Genomic DNA, 13,586 nt, shown 5'->3' on the forward strand with positions numbered 1-13,586 from the left:
CCCCGCCCAGCCCTCTCCTCCAGTCCCCTCCCCTCTCCTTTACCTCTCTCCCCTTCCCCTCCTCCCTACCCCAGGCAATCTACAAATTCAACTCTAGTCTGCTCTCTCGCTCCTTCCTCAAAGTCCAACCCTCAACCGCTTCCTTTTTCCGTCCCTGAAACGGCGTCTCAGGGACGAACCGGAAGTGCGTCATGATCTGGCGCCCAGTTATTCGTTTGGCGCGCGCGTCCGAGAGGAGGATTTTGGGTTCTCTTGGTTTTTCTCACGGCTCTTCGCGGCTTTGGAGTATTTTTGTAACGCGGTGACGACGATTGTCGACATGCCATCTATGCTGGGCTCGATGATGGTGGCCTCTACGTCGGCCCCCTCCCTGCAAGAAGCTTTGGAAAATGCGGGGAGGCTTATCGACCGACAGTTGCAAGAAGACCGCATGTACCCGGACCTTTCTGAGCTGCTCATGGTGTCGGCCCCAAGTGAGTGATCGGTCCATTGGATTGGACGCTCTGTTTCCCCGCTAAAGGATTCTAGTCCGATTCAGGGGTCTTAGTCCTTTTCTGTACACTGGTGCCCGCGTGGATATTCAAAGATTAGGGCTCGGTTTCTTGAAAATATGACGAACAGCAACCACCTTTATTGCTTATTTTGTCTTGTCTACATTTTGTTGACTGTAGATACTCGAAGAGGTAAAAGCAAGCTCATTAAATCCAAATGAGAATAATCTCCTGGTCCATATTCCATTTCTGTACATTTCTTGCTGCAATTATGAGCTACTCAGAAAAGCAAATGAGTTAAAATTTGGAAATCTGCCATGTTCTCTCAGTTATGTCACGTGAGATTCTGGAATTGACTAGTAAAGAAATATAGGAGTCAGAATTTGGCTGACAGAGAATAGAACAAAGTATATCCGCCATCAAAGGAGATAACTTGGAAGTATTTGCCTTAACTTTAAAACTTGTAACCAGCTAAAGCTTTGTGGAGTTGCATTAGTTGCTACAAAATGTTTCTAGTGAGATGAAAGTTGGAGAAAAATAGAGAAATATAAGATATAGATGAGACTTGTGAGCAAAAAATGGGGGTAACTTAAACAGAATAATCAATGGAAAGTAGACAAAAGTACAAGTGTAGGAACTTATAAAAATCTATTAAGAGTTTTTTTTTTTTAATTAAACCAGAAATACTAGAAGCAGCCAGGCAGTGGTGGTTCATTCTTTTAATCTCAGCCCTTGGGAGGCAGAGGCAGGAGGATCTCTGTGAGTTCCAGGCCAGGCTGGTCTACATACAGAGGGAGCTCCACAGCAACTAAAGCTACACAGAAAAGCCCTGTCGTCAAAAACTGAAAAGAAAAATACCAGAAGCAAAGCTATTCTTTGAACTTGACAACTGCTAACAAATGAACTTGCCTTATGAGTTTGACCTATTAACTGCTGTTGTCTTGATTTGTGTGTCCGTGTGTCGTCATCACCCCTCCCACCATGCTTCACTTAAATGTGTGATCTCTTTAAATGTGTGATCTCTTTAGTATGCTTTCCTTCTCACACTAATCCCCTTCTAGCATTTTTTTCCCCTCTGCCTAACAGACTCCTCCTAGACAGGTTTTCTCTGTGTGGCCCTGGCTATCCTGGAACTCCAGGAGATCTGCCTGCCTTTGCCTGGGGAAGTGTTGTGTTAAAGGCATGGACATTGAAGCCTGGCTCCCAGTTCTTAGGGAAAGACTCTAGTTCTAAGTCAGGCATGGTGGCGAATGCCTTTCATTTCAGCACTTGGAGGGCAAAGGCAGGAAGATCTCTTTGAGTTTGAGGTCAGTCTTTATGTCCTAGTGAGTTCCAACTTGACCAGAACAAAAAAGTTAGACCCTGCTCCAAAAAAAGGAAGTCTTTAGTTTCTTTGACATTTTTCTGAACCATTCTGAGTCTCACCGTCAAAGAGGTTATTCTTCCCTTTTGTATTTTCACTGCAGTTCCTATGAGCATTGTTCTATTGAAATTGTATTTTGGATTAAGATTTATTTTTAGAAAGAACCCAGTGAAGAGGGAAACAGTTATGTAAGTGAACCATGTTGGGGCCAGCATACCCATGATTCAGTAATCAGTATTTTTTTTTTTTTTTGTTATTTTCTTTATTTACATTTCCAATGTTAGTATTGACATACCAGAAGAGGGCATCAAATCCCATTACAGATGGTTGTAAACCACCATGTGGTTTCTGGGAATTGAACTCAGGACCTCTGGAAGAGGAGTCAGTGCTCTTAACCGCTAAGCCATCTCTCCAGCCCCATGTCATCAATATTTAATGTCGGTTCTCAGAAGATCCTTCTATTCTAAACTAGACCCCGATAAGGTGGCTGGAATAATTAAGTTGTCGATCAGGTCTAGTGTTCAGTGTCCTGCAGGACAGGTCAAGTAGACCAGCCCACTCCTGCCCCTAGGCTCTCAGAGCAAGAGATAGGAAGCACAAGAAGAATTCTTTACTGAGAGCAGTGTGGATCCCCACCAACTTCCAGTGATGGAGTGGATTATCTGTTTTTGTATGTGATGTGTTGGTCTTGGGGAGAAATCTAGAGAGAAAAAAGGGATTGTTTGATTTGAACCCAGTTGTGTTATTTTTAGGACAGGATCTAAAGTAACTGGAGATGGTTTCTAACTGTGTCAAGGATAACCTTGAATTTCTTTTTTTTTTTTTAAGATTTATTTATTTTGTGTATATGAGTACATTGTCACTGTCTTCAGATACACCAGAAGAGGGCATCAGATCCCATTGCAGATGGTTGTGAGCCACCATGTGGTTGCTGGGATTTGAACTCAGGACCTCTGGAAGAGCAGTCAGTGCTCTTAACCGCTGAGCCATCTCTCCAGCCCTAACCTTGAATTTCTAATCCTCCCGATAGCTAAGAGTACAGGCATATGCCACTCTGCTCTGTTTTATGCTCAGCTGGGAGTCACACCCAGGGATTATTGTCTCTAGACAAAAGCTGCTGAGCTTCAGTCCCACTCTTGATAACTTTTTCTCGTTTTGAAACCAGTAACAGTCCCATCCTGTAACAGTGAGATTTCTTGGGTCCAGCTTGTGACAGGTCAGGACTCCTTCTTTTCAGAGACTTTAGAGGCACTGGGGTGACTTGACTTGCTTATCTATTTCTGGTTAATGAGTGGCATTTTATTGTTGTATATAAATGCTTGCTTTTATCATTTTTGTAGACAGTCCTACTGTTTCTGGAATGTCTGATATGGATTACCCTCTGCAAGGACCAGGTCTACTGTCAGTACCGAGCCTTCCAGAGATCAGCACCATCCGAAGAGTTCCCCTCCCGCCTGAGCTGGTTGAACAGTTTGGACGTATCCTACTGCTTTGGATTTAGCTAGTTGATAACTATTAGACTGTGCTCGCTTCGGCAGCACACATACTGAATGAAGTTGGATAACTGTTAGGTTAGTCATTTTCATGATTATAATTCTTGCTCTATGTTTACATAATGTTTGTAAGTTATTTAAGAGTTATCTGGAACATAAGAGTGCCTGGGTACTTTGTTTTCTTTCTGTTAGATAAGCACTTGTGTGGTGGCGCACACCTTTAATCCTAGCACTTAGGAGGCAGAGACAGGTGGATCTTTATGAGTTCAGGTCCAGCCTGGTCTATATTAGTGAGTCTAGGACAGACAGACAGAACTACATAGTGAGACCCTGTCTCAAGAGTGAATGGATAGTGGAGTAGTTGGCATGAATAAATATGGTGGTACATGCCTGTCACCTCAGCAGTCAAGAAGATGAGGCAAAAGGATTGCAGCTTTCAGGCTAGCCTGAGCTAATAGTGAGACTGCCTCAAGAAAAAAGAAAACTGTTGGCAACTGAGAAGATTCAGCAGTTAGAGTACAGGCTGTTCTTATAGAGGACCCACATTATAGGCCCAGCACCTAAGTGGCTCACAACTGTCTGTAACTCCAGTTCCAGGGGCTCCAGTGCCCTCTTCTGGTCTCCATGGGCAGACAAATGGTACGTAGATAGACATGAGGACAAAACACATACATAGATGTGTGTGCGTGTGTGTGTGTTTTAAGGGGAGAGGGAAAGAAAAGATAGCAATGTGGACAGAAGCCTCATGGGTACCAGGCAAGCTCTATATCACTGAGTGGTAAATCTAAAAGATTGTTTTAAATCATAAGTTTTAGTCAAAAGCTATTGAACAGATTGAGAAAAACAATAGTTGAACTCTTTGCACCTTACATTCATGCTTCCTCAGACATGCAGTGTAACTGCATGATGGGTGTTTTCCCTCCTATCAGCAGAGCTTGGCTTACAATTGACAGTGACATATTCATGTGGAACTATGAAGACGGGTATGTATGGAAGGCTGGTTTGGGACCCTCCTAACCTCTACTGTCTGTTGCAGCTCATGTTGTGCTCATCTGAAGTCAGTGTTTGCCAGTGCACCGCAGTCACCTGGTGGTGGGGGTGGGCGTTGAAGTGTGGTTTGGGGCTGGGGAGCTGGCTCAGTGGCTCAGTGCTGGCTGTGTGAACAAAAGCCTGAGCTCTGATGCTGGGGTCTTACTGGCCAGCTGATGTAGCTGAAACACTGAACTCAGCTTCCGTGAGAGAGGTTGTCTCAGAAGTAAGGTAGAGAGTGAGAGAAGACACCCAACATTGACCAACCTCTGACTACACATGCACACATACCCACACTCATTCACACACGTGGATTCTGTTTGTAGCAATTTCTCGAACAAGGTTCTTGGTCTTAGTGCTGCCAGAGCCTACTCATGGCAAGCACTCCACAGAGCTACATTCCCCACTACAAAATACCACTCTTGTTTTTTTGTTTGTTTGCTATTTTTTGTTGGTTTGAGTGTTTGCAGTCCTGGGGATTAAACCTAGTGTCTCATGCATGCTAGGCAAGTCTTCTCTCATTGAGTAATGTTCCCAGCTTCTGAAGTACTTCTCTTGAGAAGCAAGCATTAATTCCAGGTTCGTAGTCTGTAGAAAAGACTATACACTGGTATTTTTGAGCCATTATTTGGTACTTTAATTTTTTATTATATTTTATTTCTTTTGTGTACATGTGAGGAGGAGGTTTAGGTGTGTGAATGTGTACCACAGTGTACATGTGGAGATCTGAAATTTTTTCTACCATGTAGGTCCTTGTGATGGTTCCTTAACTGACATTTTAAAGACTTTTTCCTTGCATTTCTATGGACTAGGATTCTGATAGGTATTGAAAAGATAATTTGATTGTTTCATGGTTTTTGACTTTGTGTCCAATTAAATATGTAGAACATATAAAGGCCCAAGTCAGTGTTCCTTAAATAGAGCGGTTGCTCACTTGGCTTTAGAGGTAAATGTTGTTTTACTTACACTCCATACTTCAGTTATTCAGTTGCCTGTTTTGAGTCATATATATTATCCCTATTGAGATAGGAAACGTCATAAGGGCTCATGCAGCTGAGCTGTTACTCGCATTCACTAACTGACGCTCCTTCTAGAATCAAGCATGTGTACACGAACACACATCCACTCACATTCTATAGAAAACTTCCAGCTAAAACTATTTAGACGTTTCTGTGGGTGTTTTAGTCATAATAACAGTGATCTGTGGTTGTAATTGAACTAAAAGGTCTTCACATTAGTAGCATTTTTACTTTCAAATTTAACATGCACTCATTTAACAAATACGTATCTTGAGACGTGGCTATGCCTTGCCTCCTCTTTGACTAGCGTACAATGGGTAAGCATTTATTATAGCAAGAGTTGGCTTTTGGATTGTTTGTTGCTGTAGTGATCTCAGTAGCTTGTGCTTCTGAATTCCTTTGAATTTCCGTCTCAGGATAGAGAATTAACAGTAAGCTTTCTGAGTCCAGTCCCTGTCTTAGCAGATTGGTGGACTTGATGGTCATTGCTTGCAGCCCTGTTGGGCGGTTGTTTGGAGGCCGTATACCTTTACTTGTTTCTCTAGCTCAGCCTTACGCACGTCTGTATGCCTGGGTGTTAATATTAATTTTGCCCTAGTTTTGTTTGCTATTTTAGATTTTTAGTCTATATCTAAATTTATTTCAACTAATAAAGAGCATTGTAAGTATAATTTAGTATATGTATATATGTAAACATGTTTTCTTTACTTTTGGGCAGAGGTGACCTTGCCTATTTTGATGGACTCAGTGAGACAATTCTTGCTGTGGGGCTTGTGAAACCAAAAGCTGGTAAGAAGTAAAACTATCAGAATGAGATGATGACTGTACTGTCTCCCAGTGTTTTAGAGCTGAATCAGAAAAAATCCTATTTTTCTAATGCTTGGCAGCGACCACTCTACTTTTATCTATATGAATAAGTTTTTTCCAGTAGCATTTGTCATTTTGTGTCCAGCTCACTTTATTTAGTACGAGTCTTCACAGATAATATGTGTTGGGTGTATCTGAATTTCCTTTTTCAGCTAGGTATGGTGGCGCATGCCTTTAATCCCAGCTCTGTGTGGGGGTGGGGAAAGGGAAAGCAGCTCAGTGTCTTCAGCTAAAATACAATATTGAGGCTACCTCAGGCTACCTCATGTCCCCAAACCTTCCTCCTCCTGTATGGCATGCGTATGCTCATCTTGCTGTCTTATCTGTTGAAAGACACTTACATTGCTTCTATCTTTTAGACTTTTGTGAACAGGTGTTCCTGTTACTCTAGGCATACAGATACAGATGTTTATAGTTCTGTAAACCAAAATCTATTAAGACACTTTAAAATGACAGTAATTGATGAACCAGTTATTTCCTGAGTTAGTTTTTCCTGCTGTCTATGTACTTTAATGCTTTAACATTGTAACGTTTAAACATCAGAATTTGCTGAATTGGATTCAGACTTGTACTGTTTAATTAGGAGCTCACTCTAATGATAAAGCCATATTTTTCTCATGTCTAAACGCTAGGTGTTTTTCAGAAAATAATTAGCCTATGTCTGCTTTGCCATAGGAATCTTTCAACCTCATGTAAGACATTTGTTGGTTTTGGCAACACCTGTGGATATAGTAATTCTTGGACTCAGCTATGCTAATGTTCAGACAGGTATGGCAACCCACTCATGTGCTAGGTTTTTAAAAATAACACCGTGTTGAAGATTAACATTATAATGCTTACGATACCAGATCCTCACAGTAGTTTGAGTTGTTTTTTCTTGGATATTTTACTGTGTGTTATATATATATATATATATATATATATACACACTATAGGTCTGGTTTAAAATGAATTACCAAATTATCTTGAGTGAAGCTGTGCGTGCGTTGCTAGGAATTGAGTTCAGGGCCTTGCATTTAGAATGCAACCACTTTACTACTAAACAATATCCCTGGCCAATGAGTTAAACTTTTAAAAAATATTTATTTGTATGTTTTGTGTATGACTGTTTTGCCTGAGTGTATGTGTGTGCACACATGCATGGGGATGTGTATGCATCCTGTGTGTTCCTGGAGCCTGAGGAGGCTGGAGGATGATGTTAGATCCCATAGAACTTAAGTTACGGGTGTTTGTGAACAGCCATAACTCTGCTGGGTGCTGGGAACTGAGGCTAGGTCCTCTACAATAGCATCAAGTGCGTTTTAACCACTGAGTCTGAGTCAGCTCAAGCCTCTCAAGCTTTTATGGTAACTTTGTAAAATATGTAATTTGGGATATTTTAGTAAAAATTACCAGTTTTCAACGTAACGTGAAAATCATTTTCAAAAAGCTAAGAAACTGTGGTTGCTCTTGTTGCACACACACAGGCTCTGGCATCCTTAATGATAGTGTGTGTGGTGGCCTGCAGCTGCTTCCAGATCCTTTGTACTCCCTTCCCACGGACAACACTTACCTTTTAACTATCACCTCCACGGATAATGGCAGGATTTTTTTGGCTGGAAAGGACGGCTGTTTGTATGAAGTAGCATACCAAGTAAGTCTTGACGTTTACAAACTTTTCTTTGACTTTGGTTTAGTAGCAAAAGCTTTTAATTTTGTAATTGCATAGCATATATTACTAGAATGTTCACGCATAAGTTTAAGTATCGTCTCCCATCACTGCTTCACCACAGACCCGGTCCTTCCTAAGCAGAAGCTGTTTTTCTTGCTGGGACAGTTGTCAGTGTTGTGGAACTCAGCGCAGAGCGTTACAACTGTTAGACACACACTGTCTCTGAGCTGCACCGTCAGCTCTGTCACATGACAACCCGACTGATGTTTGTCTGTAACCGAGTCCTCAATGGCGTATGTGGATTTACACACATGTAAATTGCCTGTGTATGTGTGTTTGTGGATGTACAAGCAACAGTACACTTTCCTAATTGTATGTCCTTCCTTAGGCTATTGTTACTTGTTTTCACAATTAGCTTTTCATTAGATTATGTTGTGTTTAGTAGTTTTAATTACAAAATAAAACTCAGTAGGTAATTTTGAAAAGTATGTTTTAGTGTGTTCACAATCACTGGGCAAGCATGGAGACTGGCAGACTTTAATAAACAAACATGGGTGCCGTTGTTGTTACAGCTTTACAAGTGTGCTGTTTTTCCTCCAAGGCAGAAGCAGGCTGGTTCAGTCAAAGATGTAGGAAGATAAACCACTCCAAGAGCTCGCTCTCCTTCCTCGTGCCTTCCTTGCTGCAGTTCACCTTCTCAGAAGATGGTAAGTAGGAGACACATTTGGCAAACAAGATTTTCATGCTTCAAGACTTAATGTTTTCTTCACAACTTTCCATCCTTATTTAAACTGATTGCCATTAAATTTCATTTGTTCTATGTCTATGAAGTCGCTTAAAGACCAGAGGCATTATAAAGCAGAAAAAACATGGATTTTATCCTCAAGTTAATTATTTCTTAAAAACTTTGGTTGTTCCTGGATCATATGACCAAAACAGCTCTCTACTTAAACCAAAACGTGTATGGGTGTCTGTCTATCTGTCTGCATACATGCAAGAGTAATGAAAGAGACTGATTTGCATATGTGATAAAGGATCCAGGACAAATTCCCTGTTAAACTCTATATTCCTGAGTCTTAGTGAATGTGAAAAGATAAAGATAAACTTGTGGGATTAAGGCCTGGGTCAGCACAGCCTGCCTAGAGTGTGCTCCTTACCTCTGACTTGTCCAACCTGGATGTCATGCTTCCTTTTTACTGAAAAATTAGGAGTGTAATAGTCTTTGTGTTTCTAGCATATGGTTAATTTGTTAAGTATTACTGAATGAAGGAATAGTCTAAACTGGGCATAGTGGCACATAGGTCTAATTTCCTATTGAGAGGTAGAGTCATGGTAGTTTTTGTACACTCAAGACTAGCCTGGGCTGCATAGCAAGTTTAAGGCAAGCCAGAAGTGTGTGGCAAGACTCTTGTCTCAAAAACAAAATTTTAAAGATTGATTGATTGATTGATTGATTTTATGTATATGAGTACACTGTAGCTGTCTTCAGACACCAGAAGAGGGCATCAAATCACCCATTACAGATGGTTGTGAGCCACCATGTGGTCGCTGGGAATTGAACTCAGGATCTCTGGAAAAGCAATCAGTGTTCTTAACCGCTGAGCCATCTTTCCAGCCCAAAAGTCATAATTTTAAAGAGTTAAACATTCACTTAGAAGACAGAATAAGGGCTGGAGAGATGGCTCAGCAGTTAAGAGCACCCGACTACTCTTCCAGAGGTCCTGAGTTCAATTCCCAGCAACCACATGGTGGCTCACAACCATCTGTAAAGAGATCCGATGCGGGGTTGGGGATTTAGCTCAGTGGTAGAGCGCTTGCCTAGGAAGCGCAAGGCCGTGGGTTCGGTCCCCAGCTCAAAAAAAAAGAGATCCGATGCCCTCTTCTGGTGTATCTGAAGACAGCTACAGTGTACTTATATATAATAAATTAGTAAATCTTTATTAAAAAAAAAAAAGGAGACAGAAATAGTTGTTTTTTGTTTTAAGACAGAGTTTTGCGGGGCTGGAGAGATGGCTCAGTGGTTAAGAGCACTGACTGCTCTTGCAGAGGTCCTGAGTTCAATTCCCAGCAACCACATGGTGGCTCACAGCCATCTGTAACGGGATCTGTTGCCCTCTTCTGGTGAGTCTGAAGATAGAGACAGTAAACTCATATAAATAAAACAAATTAAGTTTCCTTCTCTTGTTTTACTTTAGATCCTATTGTTCAAATTGAAATTGATAATTCCAGAAATATTTTGTATACCCGATCGGAGAAAGGAGTGATACAGGTAAATATGCATATTTGCTACCATTTAAGATTAGAAAAGCATTCCTGTTTTATTTTCTAAATTTTTTTATTATTTTTTTTTCTTTTTTCTTTTTTTCCGGAGCTGGGGACCGAACCCAGGGCCTTGCACTTGCTAGGCAAGCGCTCTACCACTGAGCTAAGTCCCCAACCCCTATATTATTTTATTTATTTACATTTCAAGTGTCATCCTCCTTCCAGGTTTCCCCTCTCTCTCTTCCCCCTGCTTCTAGGAGGGTGCCCCTCCCCCTGCTTCTAGGAGGGTGCCCCTCCCCCTGCTTCTAGGAGGGTGCCCCTTCCCTCTGCTTTTATGAGGGTACTCCCACACCCACTCCCATTATTTTTAATTTAAAAAAATTATTTGTGTGTGTGTATACGACTGTGCGCATGCACACCTATGTGACCCAGCCCATATGTGACGGGAGAGGATTACTTAGAGTCGGTTCTCTCTTTCTGCTGTAAGATCCAGAGATGGATCAAGGTGTGAGGTGGTCGTGGCCTGTGCCTTTAGCTAGTGGGTTATGTTACCTGTGTACATCCTTATGTTATGTAAGTGTTCAAACTTCCTGTGACTGTTGTTGACACAGGATTTCTTGTAACTCAGACTGGCCTTAAGTGTGTTCTGTAGCCAAGGGTGACCGTGAACTCTTCTCCTGCCTCTGCCTCCCAATTGTCTGGCATTGCTCTTGTGCATCACCATGCTTGGCTTCATCTGTGTGCTTTTCTGACACACACCTCAGACCATTTCCTAGGCCACTTTTTGTTGTTTGTTTATCATAGTGAGATTTCAAATATTTACTGTTCAGTAAGTACCCCCATAACTCTTCCTTTTTTTTTTTTTTTTTTTTGGTTCTTTTTTTCGGAGCTGGGGACCAAACCCAGGGCCTTGCGCTTCCTAGGCAAGCGCTCTACCACTGAGCTAAATCCCCAACCCCATGACTCTTCTTAAGAAGATATGCTAACTTAATATAATGTAGACGTTATATAATTGTGTCTAAAGGAGAATACTTTATTACTTTATTCCCAGGTTTATGATTTGGGCCATGATGGACAGGGGATGAGTAGAGTTGCTTCAGTTTCACAGAATGCCATTGTCTGTGCTGCTGGGAACATTGCTAGGTAAAGTGTACTTTACTGTCCGTATTTCATTTGCCAACATACTGATACTGTTCACATATAGTGCATATGTTATATGGTCACTATATAATGTATATGTATTATATACTGTTATTAGATTAAATTATTCAAACATCTCTAAAAGATTATGAATGGTTAAGGGGTATCACAATACATTGTATTTGGACCTTGTTGTTACAGACGGTTCTCATGTTGGTTTGAAACATAAGGTTTCTTACTGAGTGAAATACTTGTGTTTTATTCTCTTGGACTTTTTTTTTCAAAGGCACTGAGAATCAAAGCCCAGGTCTCCCTCAGACTAGGCAAGCATTCTACCATTTAGCTAGACCTCTAGCCTTTTCTCTTGAAACGTTAAGCTCAGGCTCTTTGCTGCAAATATTGTAGACATTATAACACGGGTCCCCCTACTTTCCCCTTACAGCAGGCCTACATGGTACAAGCTGGAATTTCATAGCTGTAATATCCTTATATAATTCGTGATAAAACTGAAGCTAAAGGATATAATGGATTCCTATGGCCTCTCAAGGACTAGAACCCAATGTGGGGTCTAAGGAATCTGTATGGATGCTGAACTGATTGTTGCAAACTTCATGAGTTCTTAGTGATCTGCAGACATTCTCCTCACTGCATAACAGTGGTTTGTGAAGAGGGCTAGTCTTAAAACTATACATATGCTGGAATTTTACCATTTCCTGCTGTACTGTATTGCTTTCTAAGGAATTAATCTTATTTTTTTATCGAGACGGGGCATATCTAGTTGGCCATCCTGGAACTCACTACATAATCAGGCTGGCCTCAAACTCGCAGAGATCTATTTGCCTCTGTCTCTCTGTACTAGGATCAAAGGCATGAACCACCACACCTACCTCAGACTTGACTTTTTATAAATTAGAGATAAACTTCCGTTTTTGTTTCTTAAAGGACTATCGATCGTTCCGTTTTTAAGCCAATTGTTCAAATAGCTGTGATTGAGAACTCTGAATCATTGGACTGTCAGTTACTGGCTGTCACTCATGCAGGTATGCTTCTTTCTTTATATGCTCTTCTACCAGTTTTCATGCTTCTTGGATTGGAAATGTATGGTTGAAAATGTTTCACTCGGGATTGGGGATTTAGCTCAGTGGTAGAGCACTTGCCTAGGAAGCGCAAGGCCCTGGGTTCGGTTCCCAGCTCCGAAAAAAAGAACCAAAAAAAAAAAAAGAAAAGAAAAGAAAATGTTTCACTCTTTCTTCAGTTACTGAGATGTCGAGAATTCTTTTTCAGTGGGAGATACTGTTTTCTCTCCTAATTTTGTGAGGCATAGCCAGGCATGTAAAGTGAAGTAGCTTGTGTTTAGTGACAGAACCTTGTCTGAGACACAGATTCCCTTGACTTGTCACAGGTTCCTGCTACAGAAATACACTGAGTCACTGCTCAATTATAGACATTTTGTAGAAGTTTAAGTGGCTAATCTATCATTTTAGGTCAATGAGGACATTGATGTGTGCTTTCGCAGAAGTCTGTGTGTGTGTGGAATTTCTTCAGAACATGTGGACTTCTTCACATCCTTTCTTTCCCTAATGTGTATATTTACCTCCTCATCAGGTGTGAGGTTGTATTTCAGCACTTGTCCGTTTAGACAGCCATTAGCTCGGCCCAATACACTGACACTGGTTCACGTCCGGTTACCTCCTGGCTTCTCAGCGTCTTCAACAGTTGAAAAGCCTTCAAAAGTACATAAAGCACTTTACAGTAAAGGTAAGTTCTGCAATGCTGTAAGACTTTCCATATTTTTTAAATGTCTCTGAGTGCTTTGCATATATGTATATTCCCACTATGAGAGTGTCCGGTGCCGTCGGAGATCAGAAGAGCGTACCAGATCTGGAACTGAAGTGTTTACAGGTGGCTCTGAGCTGCCACATGGGAGCTGGGAATTGAACACAGGTTTTCTGCAAGAGCAACAAGTGCTCTTTTTTCTTTTTCTTTTTTTTGGAGCTGGGGACCGAACCCAGGGCCTTGCGCTTCCTAGGCAAGCGCTCTACCACTGAGCTAAATCCCCAACCCTGCAACAAGTGCTCTTAACTGCTGAGCTAACTTTCTGAGTACCACAGAGTCACACTGTGTACCCCTGGCTGGCCTGAACCCCTCTGTACAACAGACTGTACTTGAACTTTCGAGATGTACGTGTCTTTACCTCCTAAGTGTTAGCATTAAAGAGGTGCAACACCACACAGGTTCTTCCAACATGTGATGTTCAATAGCTAAACTTCC

General features: G+C 41.4%; 1 protein-coding gene across 2 annotated transcripts in view; it reads left to right on the top strand.

Moving 5' to 3' along the window:
* The first annotated feature begins 205 nt into the window (after positions 1-205).
* Positions 206-13,586, top strand: part of Nup155 (nucleoporin 155) — a 54,394-nt gene continuing 41,013 nt past the window's right edge. For both annotated transcript variants that reach the window (XR_015658145.1, NM_053952.3), the window contains 11 exon segments: positions 206-473; positions 3,195-3,332; positions 4,234-4,330; positions 6,114-6,184; positions 6,938-7,030; positions 7,729-7,895; positions 8,515-8,620; positions 10,109-10,182; positions 11,227-11,318; positions 12,258-12,355; positions 12,921-13,073. Coding sequence is in view for 1 of the 2 variants with exons in the window: in NM_053952.3 (NP_446404.2) it covers positions 320-473; positions 3,195-3,332; positions 4,234-4,330; positions 6,114-6,184; positions 6,938-7,030; positions 7,729-7,895; positions 8,515-8,620; positions 10,109-10,182; positions 11,227-11,318; positions 12,258-12,355; positions 12,921-13,073 (1,243 nt within the window). In the remaining variant the exon portion in view is untranslated.

The sequence above is a fragment of the Rattus norvegicus genome, chromosome 2 (assembly GCF_021556685.1).
Source record: "Rattus norvegicus strain SHRSP/BbbUtx chromosome 2, alternate assembly SHRSP_T2T, whole genome shotgun sequence".
NCBI classification, from domain to species: Eukaryota; Metazoa; Chordata; class Mammalia; order Rodentia; family Muridae; genus Rattus; species Rattus norvegicus.